Source organism: Channa argus, chromosome 19, assembly GCF_033026475.1.
Source record: "Channa argus isolate prfri chromosome 19, Channa argus male v1.0, whole genome shotgun sequence".
Lineage (NCBI taxonomy): Eukaryota > Metazoa > Chordata > Actinopteri > Anabantiformes > Channidae > Channa > Channa argus.
This window is the reverse complement of record NC_090215.1, coordinates 16,074,016-16,096,125: the sequence shown is the minus strand read 5'-3', so window position 1 is coordinate 16,096,125 and position 22,110 is coordinate 16,074,016. Positions and strand designations below refer to the sequence as shown.

At 42.9% G+C, this 22,110-nt stretch overlaps 1 protein-coding gene across 16 annotated transcripts in view; it reads left to right on the top strand.

The window, feature by feature from the left end:
* Positions 1 to 22,110, top strand: part of LOC137104501 (F-box/LRR-repeat protein 7-like) — a 27,168-nt gene extending 5,058 nt beyond the window's left edge. For 13 of the 16 annotated variants that reach the window (XM_067485769.1, XM_067485764.1, XM_067485774.1 and 10 more), the window contains 3 exons: positions 5,856 to 5,945; positions 19,122 to 19,739; positions 20,658 to 22,110. In XM_067485769.1, the coding sequence (XP_067341870.1) occupies positions 5,856 to 5,945; positions 19,122 to 19,739; positions 20,658 to 21,394 (1,445 nt within the window). In that variant the 3' untranslated portion in view covers positions 21,395 to 22,110. Of the gene's footprint in view, positions 1 to 1,640; positions 2,109 to 5,855; positions 5,946 to 19,121; positions 19,740 to 20,657 lie in introns of those variants that run through there. The other 3 variants (XM_067485778.1, XM_067485779.1, XM_067485766.1) reach the window with 3 other exon arrangements.

Below are 22,110 nucleotides of genomic sequence, written 5' to 3'. Positions count from 1 at the left end.
GCAGTCTTTTCACTTAGGTCCATGTCTCTTCCTGTGACCTTGGGGACACTTTACAGTAAGCTCACAGAAATCAACTCCGCCCAACTTTCTATGAGCTGTCTTGCCACCGCAGAGACCAAAAACGACTCTTCAGCTCGATCCAGTCTCTCTGTGACTGACCCCAACAGCATCTGAGTGACCCTGTCCTCCCAGAAAGCAGCTGTGCCAGAGCTTAGCTTTTAGCTGGTTCTTCTTGCTACGCCATGTCTGTAACCTAATCTGACCTTCTGTCTGATATAAACACAAGTCCTGCTTTCAACCTGTACTCAGTCGCTCCTGTGGATGTATTTTTATTTTGGATGGGCAATAATGGCCAACTGTCTGAGCTGATTTGAATTTACGTGTATTCAGTTCTGTTGTTTTGGTAACGTACAGTGATGTAAATACACACGGGTCAAGTTCCTACATCAGGTTTATAAAGCACAGAAACAATGTCACCTTGTGGTTATTTTCCAATGTGTAAGTGTGTTGCCACCTCCATCTTATGCAGAGCGCTCAAGTGTTTCTATGTACGCATTGCTGAGTGCCACAGAGTGCTGGTTGTAAATGTTTGAGGTCTGGCATTTGGCCTTTCAGAGCCAAGAACCCCGTTGATTTGCACCATGTGAGCCAATTGGACATCAACGTACATAATGGCTTTTTGGTTGCTAGAAAGAATAAGATCAGCACAGTACATGTTGAAATAAACGGCTCTCTTGGATAGATGTGATGGATCTGAAACACAAGTCTACAAAACGGGTCTTAAAGGTGGACAATGGTAGTAAACATGAACATCTGGTGTCAGTGGGAATTAAACACTTCTGTTGAAACTAATAAAATGTATTGATCAAGACAAAGGAGCCTGTTCAAAATGTTGTCTTTCATGAATGCTACTCAGTACAACTATTGTACAAATGACTAGTTTTTACAGTATACTGTGAAATTTTTCTCCATATAAAGCCGACATGAATAGTCCTACATGCAGCTCAGTCACACAGAAAACAGAACCTTACATACTTTTGCTGTATTAGTGTGTGTGTGTGTGTGTGCAAAAAAAACGGAAATGGCATTTAACCCCACTGTTAAGCCCCCAGATGATGGCACTGCCTGTGCATTTAGAAAGGAATTTACAATGTATCCAGAATATTAAGTCCACTGTCATCAGCAGACAACTGCTTTTGTCTGGTCTTCACTTGAGGATCCAATGATCTATAGGACTGATATTTATAGCAACATATGCGGTTAACCTGGTCTCCTCTTTCAGCAGGCCTCCATCCTCACGGATTGTGTCGTCAGTGATGAGTGAGTGTGTGTGTTTGACACTTTTGAAGCTTAAATATCAACGCAGAATACAATGGGAAAATAACGTATTGGGATTTTGCCGCCTTCTATTTTGTCACTTTAAAGCTACAGGCTTTGTTTAAAAAGTAAATCAAAAATTATTTTGCAGGCATTTGCATCGTAAGAGTCTCAGTGAGTCCTGTGCAACTCGGATTATTCACATGTTGAATTGTTACACTCCCAGGCACAGCCTCGAGCTGTTCTTGCCGTATCTTTTAGTTTCTTTTTTTTTTTTTTTTGTAATAGCCACATCTCCCTCTCTGGTCTGCGGTCTCTTTAAATCCAAAAGCAGTGGACGAGAGCTGCGCGTCCTCACAAAGTTGTCTGGCCGCTGTGATTGCCCGCACTCAGCCTGATAAACAGCTGCTTACCATTTAGGGCACTTCACAAACTTTTTTATTTTATTTTTTTTCTTCCCCCTCCCAAAGTGATTCTTGAATCGGTATCGTTGCGTACAACTCTCTAGCTGCGTCTGTGGATGTTCAGATATAGAAAGTCTGTACCGCTGGATGCACACGTCTGGATTCTAGGTTTGCGTAATGCTGAGGCGTCCTCTGTCCAACATCTGGATTAACTATTTGGAGTCGGTGCTAGCGGCCCTACACAAAACTTTGCCTCTCCAGCCTGTCTTTATGGAAACGCAGCTTTTTCCTCTGGAATTTAACTCCTTTTGATAACCCGAGTTGTGCGCGTAGATTATGTATCCTTTAAAATGGGTGCGAACAATGGAAAACAGTATGGAAGCGAGGGTGAGTCCAGTAACTACTACTTTAAAACACCTTTTTATTTGAATTCCACTGTGGAGGAGGAGGTTTTAGCAAACTGCACCGCTCTAGGAAGAGAGTTTAGTGTCACCGTTATGTGGAGCCTTTTTTTTTTTTTTCTTTTCCCTTTAGGTCAAGTTTAAACTAAAACCAGACGACAATCTACAGTTAGTGTAGCCTCTCTTTGGACATATGTCAGCTAGCCTGAAATTAGCTCTATTCCCCATAAATCTTCACCTCCTGCAGTAAGGATATCCATCGCTTTTCTTCTTAGACACCATACTCCATTCAAAAAGCCATAAAGTCTGCAGGAAATGTATAGAAAGCTAAGAGCTTCACCCAAATTCCAATTGCCCACTTTTAGACTTTTTAAAGATGTGCAACGTTTTATTCCACTTTCAAGATGGAGAGTGACATCTGGTGGCCGTATTTTAATTTACTATAGCTAGATAGCATAAGCATTATAAAAGTTATAAGGAATAGCACAGCAAATGACAAATGTAAAACTAGATGAACACTGCTTTAGACCAGCGACTACTTATTTTTGTTATCCATATAAAAAAAAAAAAGTTTGCTCTAATCGAATTGCAGGAGGCAACATACCAAGCACAGGCACCAGCAAAATCATTTATAAAACTCATATAGTATATCAACAGCTCATCTGACCACACACACTGACTGATGGCATGTTAATAAAGAAAAAGCATATTCCTGCAGGTTTAGTGGAGGAGGGTCAAAGTGCATGAGTGTTTGGGTATGTGGGCACTTGGTCATTCTTATCTTGATAAGAGCCAATTCCAGAGATTTTTGTGCACAATTCCTTATTCTTGTATTGTTTTGATTTAGAAGCCGTTTGGTGCATAAACGGACCCTTAAACGCCCGCGTGGCTGGTCTGCGTTTGTAAGACTTTAGACATAAAATAGCTGCATTAATACACGACAACGTGCTGAGATTTGATCACGTTTTGAAGGTATCAGCTTCTTCTTAGGTCGCGTACATGTTGTCAGATGTTGTTAGAAACAATGGACCAGAGTTTCTTGGAGGACAGGTTAAAGAAAACTGTAAATCTCTGGCACAGATCTCCTTCATACTGCAGTTTAGCAACACACATTTAAGATGTGCAGTGTTAACCACATTAAATATGTTTTTTGTGTGTAATAATAATAATAAGCCTAAATCATTAACGTAGCTACACTGGGCTATAAGACAAAGAAGGGTCCAGACTATCATGGCCAAGCAGGTTCAGCCATTCACTGTGTACCTCCCTCATTTGAAAGATACAGTTAGTCTGGAATGTAAAGATAAACTGGGGATAGACAACATTTAACCTTAATTTTTATATGAATATGATTACAAGAATTTGAATCTGTTAACTTTTATATTGCTAAAAACTATAAAAAGGACATTGATGATCCTGGAATATGGATCCTGGAATATAGATACAACCAAGGATATTGTACTTCATAATAATACTTATGTCCTTTCTCACCCAGTGTCTTTTTTCCATTATTATTTCTTTGACATTACCTATTCCAAAAACATTTTCTACTCTAGTGCTGTCTTTACAGCAGAAATGTTTATATAAATAATATTCGACTGAACTCCTTTCCTAAATCAATAACCACAGAAAAGAGACGGGGTCTCCAGATGTTAAAATAACTTCAGAATCAGCCCCACCTAGAAATCCAGTATGTTAAGGTACAAGTACAAGTTTCTAACACAGTCTTGACTCTTATAGTTTAAGTTTAAGAAACACTGGGGCTGAGCATTTAACTATTATAAAGTTAAGAGTCATAAGTTATGCGAATACAATATGTAAAATAATAATGTAGTGTGCGATATTATAATACTACTTAAGGTTAATATCATCCTTTTTTTAAAAAATCTGGTTTAAATGCAAAAATGTATAAAAGCATTTTGCAAAGTTGTCTTTGAGGATACGATGTGGATGTAAGTGTATTTAGTGCACTTTATCATGGCTGCTAATCATAATAATACGGAAGAAATAGGCATAATCACTTTGAGGCAGTGTATTGGACATTGATATTTCATGAGTATTTCACTGGGTATGAAATGTCCAGCCTCAGTGGAGTAAAGTGTAATGTCCACAAGTCAAAAGCATTGTTGGATTCATTGTTGCAGATAATTTAGCTTTGCAGACGCAATGTGGTTGATGCTGCACATAAATTAACAGTTTCCTTCAGCTCCTTAATGTGTAAGGACTCAACATGGATACATTGCTTTGATTAACAGCAAAAATATTCTATTGTGAGGTAATTACAGAATGTAACTATATTTAACGACTATTTCTGCAGGACCTAAAGTATAACTCAAAATCTGTGACTGGGTTTGTGAGAATAATCAGATTAGAACTTTAACGTTGATCGGCATCTCATAACAGGAAAATACGGGATAGTATTAAGGCATTCATCATCTTGATAGTGGTGAGGACCAGTGCTTAATATTAAAGTCCAGAATTCTGCATGTCCATGTGTTTTCTAGTATGACTCCGCATTAATTACACACAGGTCACAACTGTGCAGCAGCCCCTCTACCAACACATTATATAAGCAGGAGACAGGAAGCAGAAGCCCTTTATGAAAGTTGTTGTTTTTTTTTTTTTTTGTTTTATGAAAACCAGAAAACAATCAGCCCTCGGCTGGATCCACATGCGGCAACCTAATAGCCCAGCAGAGTTCTCCACGCTGAGGAGTGAAATCCTGCGGCTAAATAGTAAAATATATTTGCGTGCGTTGACCAAGCCGTATGCTTTCTGCTCGGTTTAGACATTATAAAAAGGGGTCTTACATTGACATCTGCGAGCTCCTCATAAATATCTGAGTCATTTCTGAGGATCGAAAGCCTCAGCAGATGTGCTGGCTTACTGATGTCACCACAACATGTCACTCATGCCCATACCACATGAGCAACCCTTTATACGCATGTGTGTAATCATACGTGCATGCTGACTACCGGGACACAGGTTGCATTCTTTTCTCCCTACATAAGCGTTGCCGCTTGTTTCGGGAACCGTCTAGTCTGTTGGGGTGGCTGCACTTGAGGTGCATGTGGGTGTGACTGTTTGGGAATACCTCTTTGGCCTGTCTTGCAGGGGAAAGGCTCATAGTCAGTCTCAGGAAAGCCACAAAGCTGCATTTATGATCCGACACAGGAATGAAATGCCATAAACAACTACTCCACAGGCAGCCTGCAGTCACCATGGCAGGCAAACCTGTTGACTCCAGCAGCAAAAGGACACATACAAAAAAAAAAACGTCTATGAGATTTAGCTCTCCTGTGTCTCAAATGCAATGTAGCTTTGTAACTTTGATGTGGCAGTTGATACTATGTATAATTGTAATAATTCTTTAAATGCGGTAAACGTGGAAACGTTTGAAAGGCTGAAAACAGGGTGATTTCATGAGACTTTATCCTCCTTCCAAATATCAAAAAAAAAAAAAAAAAAGGGACACTTACGTAAACACACTAGCAAAGACTTTGAGCACGTGCCAGGACTAGCTTTTATCTAAAACCGAAAAAAATAAATGTCATGAGAGCAGAGAGTGATGGGCTTCATATGACCTTGCTTCATACTTCCTTACTATATGAAGTGTATCACGAAAGTGCTACTCCACCTTAGCTTTAGCACACAGTTTTCAGGAGCTACAATTTGTTTGCCGTGTCCCAGCAGTTTTGTGTTTTGTTTTTTTTTTTCCCCATTTCCCCGACAGGTAAAGGGAGCTCAAGCATCTCTTCTGACATAAGTTCGAGCACAGATCACACACCAACTAAAGCTCCAAAGAATGTGGCTACCAGCGAAGGTAAGGCATCTGGTGCTCATTAACCAAACTCCCCGCCCTTCTTCTTTCCCTCCTCTCCCTCCCCTCTCTCTCCTTCCCCTCCTCATATCCACTTTCTGTGCTGCCTATTTTTGGAGAGAAACCTGTGTGTTTCTGGGATAACCCTAAACTGAAAACAAACTCACAGCTTCCATCAGAACCCAGAAACCAAAGACATTTTTGGGCTTCATTTTAGAAGAAGAAGAAGAAGAAGAAGAAGGGGAAGAAAAAAAAAACACTTTCTGGCTTCTCATTGTGGAAGAATGCTTATCTAAACTGTGGTCATATCAGGCTCAAAGCATTGCCAGGGAGGGAGGGAGGGAGGGGGAGTGGGAGGTACATGTACTCGAAAGAGGAGCGTGAGGGTGATTTTGCTGGACACGGTGAAGATGTAGGGAGTGAAAATGGGGAAAGAAAGCTTCACCTTCTGTTCAGACAGTGTTGTTAATCCTCCCCATGCATCTGGCTCCCACTGGCCTCCCCAGCCTCCTGTCTGCTCAGACAAAAATCCATGAGTTAATGTAGGGAAGGGCTCCTCTTTGAGTATGTGCTCTGAATGTGAACTGCGCGGTCACTGTAATGCACTTTGCAGTTGACCGATGCATTTTGAAGCCTCCTGTCAACGGCTCCCATAAATATGGTTCAGTGTGATGCATTTTGATCTGTCAGTCAAAGCAGCCGTTCTTCATTTCAACAAACTTGAATAAAGCACGAAAAAATATCTCTGTCTCATAGGTGCTATTTTACTATTATCAAGGAAGGACCTCAAATCTGTGCTTATGCTTTCTAGGAACAGAGAATTTAGCATGATTGTATTTTGCATTAGTATTGTTTTGCATTGTTTTCACTCACTGTCCCTTAACTAAAACTAAATAATTTTAATTTTTTTGTGCGATTTTGCCACCAATTTGTGCTTGTATATAAAACCTCCTCTGTGGCAGCACGGTGGCGGAGTGGTTAGTGCAGCTGCCTCACAGCTAGGAGGTCCCCAGTTTGAATTCCTGGCCGGTAGTGGCCTTTCTGCGTGGACCGTACGTGTTCTCTCCGTGCTTGTGTTGGTTCCCTCCCACAGTCTAAAAACATGCGTCCATGCGTTAGCTAATAACTCTAAGTTTCCCGTAGGTGTGAATGTGAGTGTGAATAGTTGTCTCTCTGTGTATGTCTCTCTGTGTTGGCCCTGAGATAGACTGGAGACCTGTCCAGGGTGGACCCCAATTCTTGCCCAGTGACAGCTGGGACAGCCTCCCATGGGACACATAACAGATGGATGGATGCCTTTAACCCAGTGGGTCTGGCTGTTTTTATATTATGTGTGTGTAGTTTGGTGTTCATCAGTTGGTGTCCAGTGGGTTTTTAAGGGCTTATCTGCTGAAACAGGTGTTAGGGGGGATGTTGGTGCCATCTTATGAGCATTCCCCTGCCTTTCTGTTGGTGAGCTGGAGGCTGTCTTCTCCCATGATTCTTAGAATCACCATCATGGTATTCGAGTAGAGAGGTGCCGTGTTACTTTTGTAAGTACGATGCTCAAATTAACAGATCTTGCACAGAGCTATTGAAAAACCGTTCATGTATTTATTGTTATACGTTTTTCAAATATGGCTGCTTCTCCAGGTAGGGTGCCTTTAATTTTAAACCTCGTCCCATCCAATTTGAGCAATTAAAAACCTTTTTAGCCAAACAAAAGATATGCAGGTAACACAGGTAACCTGCGGAACTTAATCGCCATGTAGGTCGTTTGTCCCTGTTCTTATATACGACCCAGTAAACCATGACGCAGGGAGGCACACGTCTGTTGGAAGTGCACACTTGTTGGTGCTTACAATGGGGCCATTGCTCTAAACACTCGTGCATCAAGTGACTGGTTCACACCGGACTTCAACTCTGGTCTCTTGTTGGAAAATCCTCTGCTTTGCCTCCATCGGACAACCATTTCAGGGTCTCAAAAGCTGCTAAATTTTGCCAAACTGTCTAATGGCTGTTACTGGCTGCTGGTCGACCTACTACAGCGTATTTAACTGTGACGGTTTGAGTAAGCGGCCTGCATAGATCACAGGCTGCGGGCCACATCCCACAAAAGTTAATACGACACAACGTAACTACAGAAACATCTTAACTTAATTACGTCTTGACTCTCATTATCAGTAAAATTGCAGTAAATGCTGCTCATTTACCACACATCTCAGAGAGCTTTGAAGGTTTTGGGAGCGTGTTTAATTTCCCCTGGTTAATGTTCAAAGAGTATGAGTCAGACAGTGAACCTAAAATCACAGAGTCATTGATTTTGATCAGCTTTTGATAAACTGTACCAAGGCTCATCATAGATATATTATGGTCTCTCTGCCTTTGTGCCGTGGTTTCTCTGTGTCTCTCTGTTGACCAGTGACTCACTGACTGCTTTGGACAAATACACTCACCCTCTCTCTTTCATATATTGTCATCACCAATCTTAAATTTTCTCTGGCATGATGAATGTAGTATTCTTCTGGTTTCCAACTGACCACAAGAAAATAAATACCAGCTACAGCGTGTGTTTATACCTGTCACTCAGCTCAAGTTTTGAAGGTGTTTCACAAAGAATAAAGCAGAGTGGAAAAAACAAAAAAGAAAAAACCTCCACATGAAACAACTGCTGTTGTTTAGGTTTTGTGTCACTTTGTTGGTTGTAGTGAGGTTAATTTAATGATTAACCGCACTAAATATAGAGCGAGACGCACGGGGCTCCTGTGAATGTGCATTCAGGCAAAGCGGATTACTGTTACTCATTCGACTTGACAGGAAATGCTGACTCACTCGAATCTGTCCATTGAGGAGCTGCTGGAAGTGCACACGGAGTATTATGGGGAAATTGATAATTGTGTCTCCTTGGAGAACAACCTGTGCAGATAGAAATACAGAGTCCGAATATAGTGGTTTCCCAACTATAATTTCCGTCCTGTGTTATGACTGAAATTGTTTTGTTTTTTTTCTCCAAGCTAAGTGGGAGTAATTGCATGGTCTGGAACCACCACAGCCACAGTCAAATCCCCCCTCCTTAAAAAATGCATAGACACATGCATATGCATGGACAAATAGACACACACACACACACACAGTGGCAAATCACACTCCTTGCCCACCTCGTCATGTGGTCCACTAAACTAATCAGGAAGCAGTCTGGCTTGTTTCCCCACCACACACTGGGACTGTTCATATTAGCGTCTCCGGTTTCCACGTGTTGCAGTATTGTCTGCACAATTACTAATTAGTTACTTGGTTTCTGTTTTGACATTTTCAGAATGTGAGTTGTTGTCAATCTTGTTGTCAAACAACATATGTTCTGTACAATCTCCAGGGACAAGCTTATAATTTATCCGGATAATAGACTTTTGGTCTTCTTCATTCATTTCAAGTAAAACAAAATAGTGAAGTCTTTAAGCTTAAAAAAGCTTTTAATTATGTTTGTTAAAACCATTAAACTGAACGTGAACATTTGCAGAAATTAACCCTCATAATTTACTGGTCATACAAGACCATGTAAACAAGTCATTTTAGTTAGTAGTATAATAATAATAATAATAATGATGATGATGATGATATCTGTTATTGTCCAGCCCATACTTATAATTCAGTAGGCCACTTTCTGCCTACTAGGAGGATGGTTGGTTTATCATTGATATTGGTTGATTGGCGACATCTAGCCGCCGTACTAAAAATGACGGGACGTTGAGTGGTAGTCGGTGATGTGATTCTGCGAGTGTGTTTAGGGAGGTGGTCGAGCAAAATAAAGACACCAGTTTCCGTCAGTGTTTTAATTTTATTTTCATCCTAAATTACAGCCTTCGCTTAACGCTAATGAAATAATGTTTGTACCTGGAACAATTTTGTGCAACACAGTTGTAGATTCGCTTTTGGGTTGGTATGTTTTTTCTGGGTATTGCTTTCTTTACTTTTTTTTTTTTTTAGCAGAAAGCAGCTGTAACAACCCAAATCCATTTCCCTCTGGGGTTAATAAGGTTGTTTTAATCGACAATAACGGGCCATGGAAAAGTTTTAAAAACATTAAATCCATGCCGAGACTGTTAATTTGAGCAAAAATGCTCAAATTGCTTATGGATTTTACTCTTCATTTGCAGGACAAAGTCAGCTGGGTTTTTTTTTCTTCTTTCAAAATATACTTAGTTTGGCTTTTAAGTCTCATGTGTGAGATCCAAACCCAAGTCACAGAGAATGAATGGCTGGAAACTGGACTGATTTTTCACCACAAGTCTCATTTTTCTAAAATCAACTTATGTCCTCTGACGAGTTTGAAAGATGCTCTGTTCACCTTGGAATTCTAGACTTTCTTGGCTTTAAAGTCAGTCAAACAAAATACGAAATAATTTTTCAGCCATAATATCAGTATTGAAATAGAAAGTAGGCCACTGCAACGATGCTGGTTCAGGAACCAAGCGAACGACCACAGAGACAGTTCCAAGAACAGGATTCAAAGTTTATTCAGACAAACCAGAGGAGACCAAGTAACGTGGAAACCAGAACTTCATTTGACCAGATTAACTTAACCTAAGAAAACTGGAGCTAACCCCGACAGCTAACAAGAAGTTAAATAACAAAGAAAAAAAAAGTCCAAATGCTGACGAACAAACAGTCAAAGTCTTAAACCACAGACATTGAAAACTTGGATATGATCCCAAAATAAGTTGATAATAAATCTAAAAATAATTCCCACCGGCAAAATATTGTGAAAATGGCAAAGCAAAAACTCCATAGCTGAAGACAGACAAGAGTACGTGACACAGAGACTCAACTTCCCAGTAACCAAGTGACTGCAGGCAGAGTCCTTATATACAACTGGGATCAGTGACAGAATGAGAAAGTGTGATAATCAGAGACTTGGGAGTCAGGGTGGAGCTGAGTGAGAGGAGACAGGAATCAAAACAAAAAGGTCCAAGTCATGGATCATTGCCTGTCCTTCTAGCTGGTCCAACAGGTATTCCTACAAAATCAACATAAGGACATTATACAGTCTCCTCCTGAAAACAGACAAAGACGGGCAGTTTTTGTAACTGGTTTCATTTATTATTCAGACTGGACTGTGGGGGCCTGACCCATGGGCTGCTTATTAGCTGCGGACTGAAAGGCACAGTCCTGGACAGTAAATCCTTCCAGTGGGATGGAATTGAGTATCTCCCAGTGGGGGGTTACACTGTGACCCTGTCTGGGCCTCAAGGGTTTGATTTGGTGCAGCCAAACTCAGGGTGGCTTAGGAATGTGCCTCAGACATGGCAGCAGCTAAGCTGAGATGTTCAGCCTGTGTGATCCTTGGGCTCCAAAGCAGCCACGCTCTGCGGTCGGCACCAGGAAGGTAGCTCAGACACAGGGAACGCCGGGAACAATGACCGCGCCGGCTTCCTCTCCGTCTGCCAAACAAACAGTGATAACAATGTCCTTACACACCGTTTCCAGGAGAAAGGCTTAAAACGTATCTGCAAACCTCGAGAAACTAGAAATACGGCCATGACGTCACAAATTAATCCACCAGTAATGTTCGCTCCACCATAGTTGGCTCTTTTTTTTGTTTGTTTCCTGCACAGAACTGTGTGGTTTTGAGGAAGCCTCCTGTGGTGCCGGCCCGCGTTGTCAGTGCAGGATCACTGGCAGACAGAAAGACATGCACGGCAATGTCACTTATAATAAAATCCTTTAAGTCAGTCAATTCCATCGCAGTTGAACTTTTCCACCGTAGCCAACTGTTTTTGTGACTTTATTGGAAAATTTCCCTTCCGGCTGGTCTCAAAGGAGTAATGTGCTGGAAAACAGGACAGAAAGCCACTATCTCGGGAGGCAGATGAGATGGGCTCCATATACGAAGGCATGTTACTGCTGTCCTGAAGGCAGTGTGAGGGTTAGCTCCCCAGTCTAAACAGCCCCTCCACAAAACGCCTGTCTCCACCATGTTAATATTGTTGCCCTCCCAAGGGCAGCAACTCCCTCACACTTCATGTGTAAAGCAACTTCGCAGGCTGATGACCCCTTTACTTGTGTTTACTCAGTCAGATATATAGAGTTTCACTGTTGATTTTTTAGGCTGCAGCGAGGCGTTTGTATTTGTCATTTCTGTTTTCTTACTGCACAGAGGCTTTTGCTGCTCCGTTGTGTTGTCAATGCGAGTTTTAAGTCATTTATTTGTAGTTATCCCTGCAGTGCTAAGCGAGAGACTTGGAGCAATAAATTGTGAAACTTATCGCATTTGTTCTGCAGCTCCACGTCTGTTGAAAGTTGTCACAGAAGTTTGTTTGGACGAGGAAGCATTTGTCTTTGGAGATGCTTGGCAGGTGATCGTATGGACGTTTAAAGGAAACAGTGTTCCCACTTTATGCACAGATATTCAAAGCCTAAAAAAGAGTTTATACCCATAGGCTGCAGGCTGTGCTGATGGAAACCATGTTGACACAAAGCAGCGGTCTGAACCTATTTTAAGGCTTTTTCATCGAGCTAACTGTGATTGTAAAAAGAAATAGCTGCGGTTTATTTCTAATTCTCGTCGAAAATTGTCTTGAGAAAGAACACAGAGAGGCAACGCATGCCAATGATTTTTTTTTTTTTTCCCCCAGATTTTCTCCATCAGCTATCCTCGCCCCTCCCCCTCCCCCACGCCCCCCTTTCCTTTCTACCGCTCACAGAGCCAGGAAATCTGAGCGAAAAAGCACAGAACAAGGCGGCAAAAGAAAAAGGGAAAACAAGTGAAAGCAGTTTACCAAAGAAGGAGGAGGAGGGGAAGGTGAGGCCGTTCAGCAGGCAGAGCTCTCCATCCCATAACTCTTGTCTGATTACTACTCGATCTTCCCATTTCACTGTCTCAGGGAGGAAGCGCTGGTCCTGTTGTTATGAATGCATTTGCCATTTCGTCCAACAGGGTCACATTTTTCAGTTCTACTACAGGAGCGTGTTTGACAGGAGTTGGGAACGAGGCCACCTGGCTGAAAAAGCACGCTCGCTTCCTGTAAAGGTTTTGGCTCACGAGTGATGTTTTTACTTTGACACACCTGGGTCTTCGGGCTTTCATGTGGCAACGTGACCACAGTTGTGGACCAGCAGAAGTGACACATTGGACTTCCCCTTATTTCATTCTGTGGTTTGTGTCATTACATAAGCCGAGAAGTGTGAGTTGAGGCTGAAGTTTTAATGGTGCAAAAATGGGAGGAAAATTTCTCTCTAGGCAGTTTCTGCTTGGATAAGTTGTGTTTTACAGAAGTAAATCGTTTAATCAAGCTTTTAACCATTGTTTTGCTTTTCTGCTAACGTGGCCCTCGACATGGCAATGCAGACCTGTCAGTCAGTCAATTTTCTGGTCCAGACTCTGGTCCATCTCTTTATCTTACACCACAATCAGGACAAACGTTTCATCCTTTTTTAATCCAGTGCCTTGGGGATTTCACAAATAACCTGCAAAACAATCAACATTCTCATCATGTATCAATGGGGGATGTTGGCCCCACTCCACCTCTTAAGTCCAGAAGTCGTTTGCATGCAGCAGATCTTCATCTTCATGGTTGCAATAATAAAAGCGGCGTGTGCAAGGTTTTGGCACAAAAACAACTAGAGAAGTATCCAGCGGCCATAATATATCGACTGGAAGCAGAGGGAAACAGCAGACCTGATAAGGTTTGCTAACTGGGGGAAACACGGGATCTTTAAAGTTTGCAAATGAAATGATTTATCTTGTTTGCTCCAGCCAAACACAAACTGAAATATTAAATTGACGCGGTGTGATTTGACAAGTCAATTTTAAACTTTTGACAGAGCCAAGCCTTGCTTCCAATTGAATGCTTTACCTACAATAAACGCCAGCTACTATTCCATTCGAGCTATAATAAATCATGTTTTTGTTGTTAAACCCGGCCTGACTTTGCTTTTTTCCACCTTAAATCCTCTTAACTGTGCTCTTAAAAGTGGCCGCACAGTACCGTGATCTTCTGTAATGGTGCTGCACCTGTCCAGGTCGCATGTCGCCCTTTGCCCATTGACAGGTGCACGTTGGCATTCATTCCACACCAAGGCATTGATAAATAGTGCAGGACCGATCACAAGCTTTGCAGACTGCGTGGCTGCTGCGTTGCAACGAAACCCTTTGAATAGTTTTCTTGCCTCTAAGAAGGCACATCCATTACACAAGACAAAATAACTAGTCAAAGTGAACTCTTTTTTTTTTTTTTTTTTGTCAGGCGAATGTAACCGCAAAAGTTTCAGCACTTCCCGTGTTCTGTTGATTTTACCACATGAGATCATTACATTTGCTCCTCATCATAACCAAATCAGCCATTTGGGCCCGTTCTTGGTTTTCCACCCAGTGTTATGCGCAGTAGGCCAAAGTTACCCTCCTCATCCATTTAATTCCACTGCCACTCCACACTCTGTAACCTTCCTCACCGCTGCCAAAAAGGATAAACTGTACAGAAAGGCATAGCATGCAAATCATTCACTATAAAAACAACAAGAAAAAAAAAAAAAAAGAAAACTCAAATTCTGTTGCCCCATCTCCAAATCTTGTTTTAGCAACCTGTACAAAAACCCGTAATCTGGAATTTCTGTGTTTTACCAAAGGCCAGTTCAGTTTTGCATGGCGTTTTTGGAGTCTGTCATTTCTTTTATGGAAAATGTGTGCGAACACAAAAATTCATTTTGGAACGAGTGAGTTAGCCTTTAAAGTTGGCTTTTGGTCATATGAGTGTGTGCTGTCCTCCTCAGCTAAGGATTTACACAGTGACGAGGGTGGAGGGTGGAGACCTGTCTGTGTCTTTCGAACAGACAGAGAGCCGCTGAGAGGCAGAAAACTCCCTTAAGGAAATTAGTCGTGTTGTGTTAGGGTTAGCGTGCGCGTAGCCGAAACTTCAAAAATGAAGACTGAGACAGAGTGACTGTGAGAATAGCTCCAGTCCAGAGATGTGGGGGTTGTGCGGAGCTAAGAAGTCTGTTTCCTGTCCGAGTGTGCACATTGTAAAAGAACCAGAGGCCCTATTGTCTTTCAGGTTTTGGAGTGACGTAAGACCTTCCTGTAGTGAAGGCTTTGCTGATAGCTCGGCCGCCACACTGTACAGTAATATCAACTTCCATGTATTCAATAAAACCCGAGACAGACCCAGATGTTCTTTACCCCAGGAGTTGACTCTCTCAGTCTGATGTTTCCCTTTAATAAACTGGAGCATGTAACCATTTAGTGCTAATAAATCAATTGTGCTACCCCCCCCCCCCCCCCCCCCGGTTGTATTTTATTATCTTTTACTTTCATTTTAACGCTTCGCTGCACTTGTGTTTATTCGGATTTCATCTTCGGACTTAGGAATAGAAGATTTTCATCTCCGATAGCCCAGCATACTCCACGCCACTGGGTTTTGGCAGGGAGGAGCCCCGAAGCTTGCAGAGCAGGAATATGTCACAGGGTTAATGGCATTGAGGTAATGGATCGGTTTGCTCTGCCAGATGCAGCGGTAATAATCCTACAAGATCCAGACAGTGTCTTAGCAGAGCTTCACAGCACTGCAAGATCCTGAGTAGAATCCCTATAGCTTTACTTTATGACCAGACTGCATCAAAGTCTGGATTGACCCTGCCTGTGCACTTGTCTCTGTCTCTGGTAAAGTCTGCAGGCTCTCCTGCCAATTTATCTTCCCTCCTTCCTTTCCTCTTGCCCCCATTTTCTTTTGCTTCCTCTCAAATCTGTTTTCATGCATTAGTTTTTTTTTTTTTTTTTTTTTTTTAATTCATCAGGTTTTTGTCATTAGGGCGACATCACTCTTAACATCCAGCTGCGCCTCTTCATCACGCAGGCATCTTGTCTTTCCAGTGATCACCCCAATTGATTTACATTAAACTTCTGGTATCAAAGCACAAAGCAGATGTGTCTCAGAAGTAAGCCCAAGTTGATGTTAATGAGATCCTGCTGCAGCACTGCTGTACATCAGCTTAGATTTGGGTATTAGTGGCAAATGATTTCAGCCAAGTATGCCTGGCTGTGGCTATATGCACATTCAGAATGCATGAGTTTCTCTTTCATTTCACCACTGCATCGTTGTTCTTTGTCCAGGGTAAAAACCAGATGTTCCAGTGTTTCTTCTTTGATTTCCTGAACCAAACTGAGTCTTCCACCATCTGCCCCCTCAGTGCCTTTAGGAGAAGTTTAACAGCTGTATGGTATTTGTTCTGTTAATGATGGGTTTGCAGTGATGCAGAGATAAAACATAGCACTGCTGGCTAACTTGCACAGTTTTCACCAGCAACCAAGACTTACAGTAGCCTTTACTACTTTATGCTTAGAATGTGGACATGCTGGTTTCCCCAGTATGCTAACCTGAAGTCCACAATCTGGCCTTTTGTGAAGAGCTCGGTTTGACCTTACGTTGCGTTCATGTCATTATGTTGTTGCTGCTAAATTAGTCTAACTTACCTAAGTTGGCGGGATCACTCGTGATGCTTTCTAGTTCCAGATGTGCAGCTTTCAACCATCACCACCAGAAATGCGTCACCTGTTTTTTGTTATTTTTGCATTCACATCCCATTTACAGCATGCTTTAATTCCGTCGCTCTTTATTTATGTAACGTCTGTTGTTTGCATTAGTGACCGTTAGACAATGTGCTCGTCTTCTTTAGCGATGGAACCAGGTCTTGAGAATATGGGAAACTGTGGAATGCAGATGAATTGTGTCTGAATTAGACCCACCGCATTTAAGGTGCTCGGAAGGTCGTGATGCTATTACTTAATAGAGCGTGGAAAATACGAAAAGAAAAGTGAATATTTGGGTCAAAAGTTGTTCCTTTGGGAAGGAGTAAACAGATGCCTCTCAGTACTAGAACACACATGGACTTCCTTAAAGTAATCCAGGTGCTATTATCCAAAATCCAGTGCAGCTAAGCAACTGTAAAGCTGTCTTCATTTAAGTTTCCCCAGCAGCCTTGTGAAAGCGTGTCTCGGTCTAAAAAGGATGGATGAAGTCTAATTAGTAGCACTGTGTTTCTCCGGCTTGGAAGACTCTCCTCACCAATGACACATGTAATTATATGCAATTGGAAAGTGGATGCTTAGCCAGTGGCAGATGAGTTTGTCTCCTGCATGCTTCATCCATCATGTTAGACGAGATCATCCATCAAAACTAATGACTCAAGAAAAGTGTCATGCCACGCCTGCAAGTGGATCTGTGGAAAATCTGATCGTCTGCCCCTTGTTGTGATTTTAGCAAAACAGGACCTGTTACAAAAGCTTGATTCCATGATGTGAACGCTCGGCCCCCAAAACATGCACTTGTAGCGTTGATTGGATTTATTGGAATTGCAAAGAGCTCTCTTGACTAAATTGAAGCCAAAAATATACTGATTTCCACTTGTTTGTGCAGCTCTGTGTGTGGCTCCAGCCATATTGGAGAAATCCAAACACCGGGTATTAACTGAGGAATCTTTCTATGTTTACTATGCACTGAACACAAGAATCAGCAGCACCATCGTTGTGACATATTTGGACAGGTGTGTGAAATTTGAAATATATGAGATGTTTATATTGAACACAGACCACAAATCCTTCGTATTAAGCAAAAAAATTCCTTATTCTCAACAAATTCCTTTTGAAAATAACAGGGGCCAAGATAAGCCTGCTGAACTCAAGCAAATAATCCTACACATTCATAGATAGACCACCCACAAGAATGTGATGCAATAAACCCAAAACTGAGGTCAACCATATCCCACAAGAACAATTACATCCCAACATCGTCATTACTGCTGAATGGCGTCTGCAGCAGATTTTTAACATGTGATACATTGCAGACAGTAGCTCTCTCGATTTTGTTCAAATTTGGATGCAAGTGAGAACTTTAAGGCTCGCAAGAGGCTGTTTGAAAGTAGCCGTGAATCCGAGGACATGTTCCCGAGAGGGAGAGCCTGTGGATGTCATCAGAGCAGAGCCGGGATGCGGACTGAGCCAAGGTCCTGGAATACAGATCTGTAGGACGGTGCCTTTGCCTATCTCGCTCTCTCTGCACACAAGTCCACGTGACAGACAGGACGCCGTCCATTTGTCATGCAGGTGTCAACACACGCTGTGCAGAACCAGCTGAACATTTGTCTACATTTGCCCGCTAACAAACATGGTTCCACTACATTAAAAATGACCCAAATGTTGTCTCAGGCAGTTTGAAGTCAAAAACAAATATTACATGATAAAATTACCAAACATATTACCAAAATAATACTTGGAAATAAGGAGCACAACACAATCAGAAGCCAGCATGTGATTATCGACTAGCTCGCTGGAAATTAATTCTAGCCTTGCCCTTACCATCAAATAACTATTACTGGATCATGCACAGTCTTTTTGATGTCACTGTTGTGAAGGTTTTCCAGAAAAGCTGCAGAGTCATTGACATCATTCTTACGACTACTTGCTTTTACCGATTACTATCGGTCCAGCTGAACTCCTAAAGTTTGGACAGGACAACAGAGAACAGTTTCTGCTGTGGCGGCTCGTCTCCGGGATGCCGATGATGAAGCCGAGGCTCCATCGTCTCACGCCACAGCGATAGGATTCCACCACCATGTCTTCGCACAGCTGCATCTTTAGACGTGGCGGCAATCATCCCGCATCTGTCGGGAGGCCCCCAGTGTTTACACAGGGCTAACCATACTGTGTCAGCCCCGGCACCAAACTCCTCAGCTGCTCGCTTTGAAGCTGCAGAGTTCATCTGATGAAGAGGCCACGTGACGCCTGGAAGATAAATGTGACATATTTTCTTTCCCCAAACATCCCAAAACATGATAACTATATCCATGGAAACTCCTGATGATAAAAGCTGGTGTGGCTATAGCAACAGCATGATGAAGCCTGTACTCGATGTATTTTGTTTGGCTTTTTGTACATTTTCCCAGTGGATGTCGTGTGGAATCACATCATTTTCAGGACAGACACAGTGTAGATTAATTTAAAAAAAAAAAAAATATATATATATATATATATATATACACACACACACACATACGTCATCCAGGATTACATTAACTAGTGGGCCCCAGATTCAGATGCGTGAGACCTTTCATCTGAAAACAGGAAACATAGGGTTTTACCGTGCATTTACAGACACAGACCTCATTGTTTCTCTTCACTATTTTAATAATTTGTCTCGCTCTTCCTTTGTTCAGGTCTAGACTCCAGCACAAGGACTTTGAGCACCCCGAGCCCTGGTCTGATCCTGCCGTCTAAGTCCTCCTCTCTCTCCTCACCTGCCCTTTCCAGCAACGGCCATGAGACCAACTCCTCCTCTTCCTCCTCTGCTCCCGCCGAGACGGTCGCCGTGGTCCACCCTCAGCCCGGCACCCACACTCGTTCCCGCCAGTCCAAAGCCCACTCACACGCGCCCATTGACCTCCTCCCTGATCACACCCTCCTGCAGATCTTTTCCCATCTCCCCACCAATCAGCTGTGCCGGTGCGCACGCGTATGCCGTCGTTGGTACAACCTGGCATGGGACCCGAGGCTGTGGAGCACCATCCGACTAACGGGAGAGCTGCTCCATGCCGACCGTGCCATCAGGGTCCTGACTCACCGGCTGTGCCAGGACACCCCAAATGTGTGTCTGACTCTAGAGACGGTGGTGGTGAATGGCTGCAAGAGGCTCACTGACCGGGGGCTGCACGTGGTGGCTCAGTGCTGCCCAGAGCTGCGGCGCCTGGAGGTCGCTGGCTGTTATAACATCTCCAATGAGGCTGTGTTTGAAGTGGTGTCCCGCTGCCCCAACCTGGAACACCTGAACCTCTCAGGTAAAAAGACAATCCTCTCAATTGTCATATTCTTTGAGACGCATCGGAAGCCTTACCTTGACTGTTGGCTTAAAGGCAGGCGTACCACAATATATAGTGGCTGGCACCTTACATCACACACGTGTGGATTTGCCTTAAGAAAAAACTTCTCAGTGTTCAGTTGTTCTCAGTTAGTCATTACGTCTAAAGCTGCTAAAATCATTAGACTAGCAGAGCAGCGCTGCCAACCTTAAACTTCCATGTGTGAGAAGAAAGGCTTTCTTTAAGCTGGAAGCCTCAGCATGTGTGACAGGGCCAGTCTGCTGCTTTCATCAAGGAAGTGACACACATAACAATGACTTGTACAGATCTGCACTACTACCACCAGGATGTGAGGCCTTTGTTGTAAAAATAGCCTTTGTGAAAATAATGAAATCAAGCTGGCTTTGTAACGGGTAGGGACATCAGTATTCGAGTTGATTTTCTTGGAGTTCGCCGTGCAAACATGTCATGCTTTCAGTTGTCAGCCTGTAACCAAATACTGCAGGTTTTGTTCTGGCTCCCTCAAGTGGGCACTCATAGAGGACCTTAGCCCTTCAATGTAAAGTGGTCCCTAAGGATACATTTACAAGCGGGTTAGTTGCTGCTCTTTAAGACTAGCTGACTCTATAATTGTATTTTAATAAAATAAGAAACGCTGTCTTTTGAAGAGAATAAACATTTAAATGCAGCCGCACTCTCGCCACTGGATGCTTTGTCTGTTTCTTAATAGCCAATATTATGAGAAGGAAGAGAGATTACTGCAAGCAAAATCCAGGTCAGTGCTCATGTGGGCACCTGACTGATAAAAATGTGGCCTTACCCTTTAAAAAGCAAAATCAACTTTGAACTAGTATGTTTTTGAGCTGACAACCTCTTTTTTTTTTCTCCCTCTTTCAGGCTGCTCTAAGGTGACGTGTATCAGCCTTACCCAGGAGGCCTCACTCCAGCTGTCCCCTCTGCACGGCCAGCAGATCTCCATTCACTATCTGGACATGACCGACTGCTTTTCCCTTGAGGATGAGGGCCTGCGAACTATCGCTTACCACTGCCCTCGCCTCACACATCTCTATTTGCGCCGCTGCACCAGACTGACAGATGAAGCCCTGCGCCACCTGGCTCTCCACTGCCCCTCGATAAAAGAGCTGAGTCTCAGTGACTGTCGCCTGGTTGGGGACTTTGGCCTCCGTGAAGTGGCCCGACTGGAGGGCTGCCTGCGCTACCTGAGTGTGGCCCACTGCACCCGCATTACAGATGTGGGCATGCGTTATGTGGCTCGCTACTGCCCAAGACTGCGCTACCTGAATGCCAGGGGTTGCGAGGGGCTGACAGATCACGGTCTTGGCCACCTGGCTAGGAGCTGTCCTAAACTCAAGTCTCTGGATGTGGGCAAGTGCCCGCTGGTGTCAGACAGTGGACTGGAGCAGCTGGCTATGTATTGCCAAGGCCTGAGGCGCGTGAGTCTCAGGGCGTGCGAGAGCGTAACAGGCCGAGGACTCAAAGCTCTGGCGGCCAACTGCTGCGAGCTGCAGCTTCTCAACGTGCAGGACTGTGAGGTGTCGCCAGAGGCTCTGCGGTTTGTGAGACGCCACTGCCGGCGCTGCGTCATCGAGCACACAAACCCTGCTTTCTACTGAGGCAAGGAGCTATGGGACCACTCCACTGACAAGTGGATGTTGTAATATTCCCGCTACAGTGTTGGCAGAGTTCAGCGGCTGACTTGTCAAACGGTAACTGGTTGAAAACTAGTGTGCAATACTGGCCAGAGTTTGTCTTTTTTTTTTTTAAATTGCGCTTCGTGGCTGTTAATGCTGTTCTCTGAAAATACTTCAACAGAATGTATTTAACATATTTATCTTTCAAAGGGCAGAGACATGCAGTGTTTCCGTATATAACTTTTTTTTTTTTAACATCACAATTTCCATTGTAACAACATGCTACAACACTGAGCACTGGGTACAGTTACCATTTAAAAGCATTGTACTATATTTTATTGTAAAGGTCATCATCACCTTAAGGCCCTGAATCCTAATAATTAGCATACATTACTCCATCTATTTATAAACAGCAACTATCTTCAGACTAAACCACTAAGAATGTAGCCCCAAGGCCGACCTGGTGATGTAAACTATACTCAGTTTAACTTTCTTTATGTTGTGTGCATATGCACTTTATGCAATTGTACTGACAATCACTTCAACTGAGCTCCAAGTGTCGTATTTTCCGATTTTTTTATTTTTTTTTTTTCTTCAACAATATTTCTGTTCATTAAAGGTTACAGTTAGCCAATGGTAAATCGAAACAGACTGTTATGGGCTCATTGTCGAAAATAAACAAGAACACATTGCTGCTA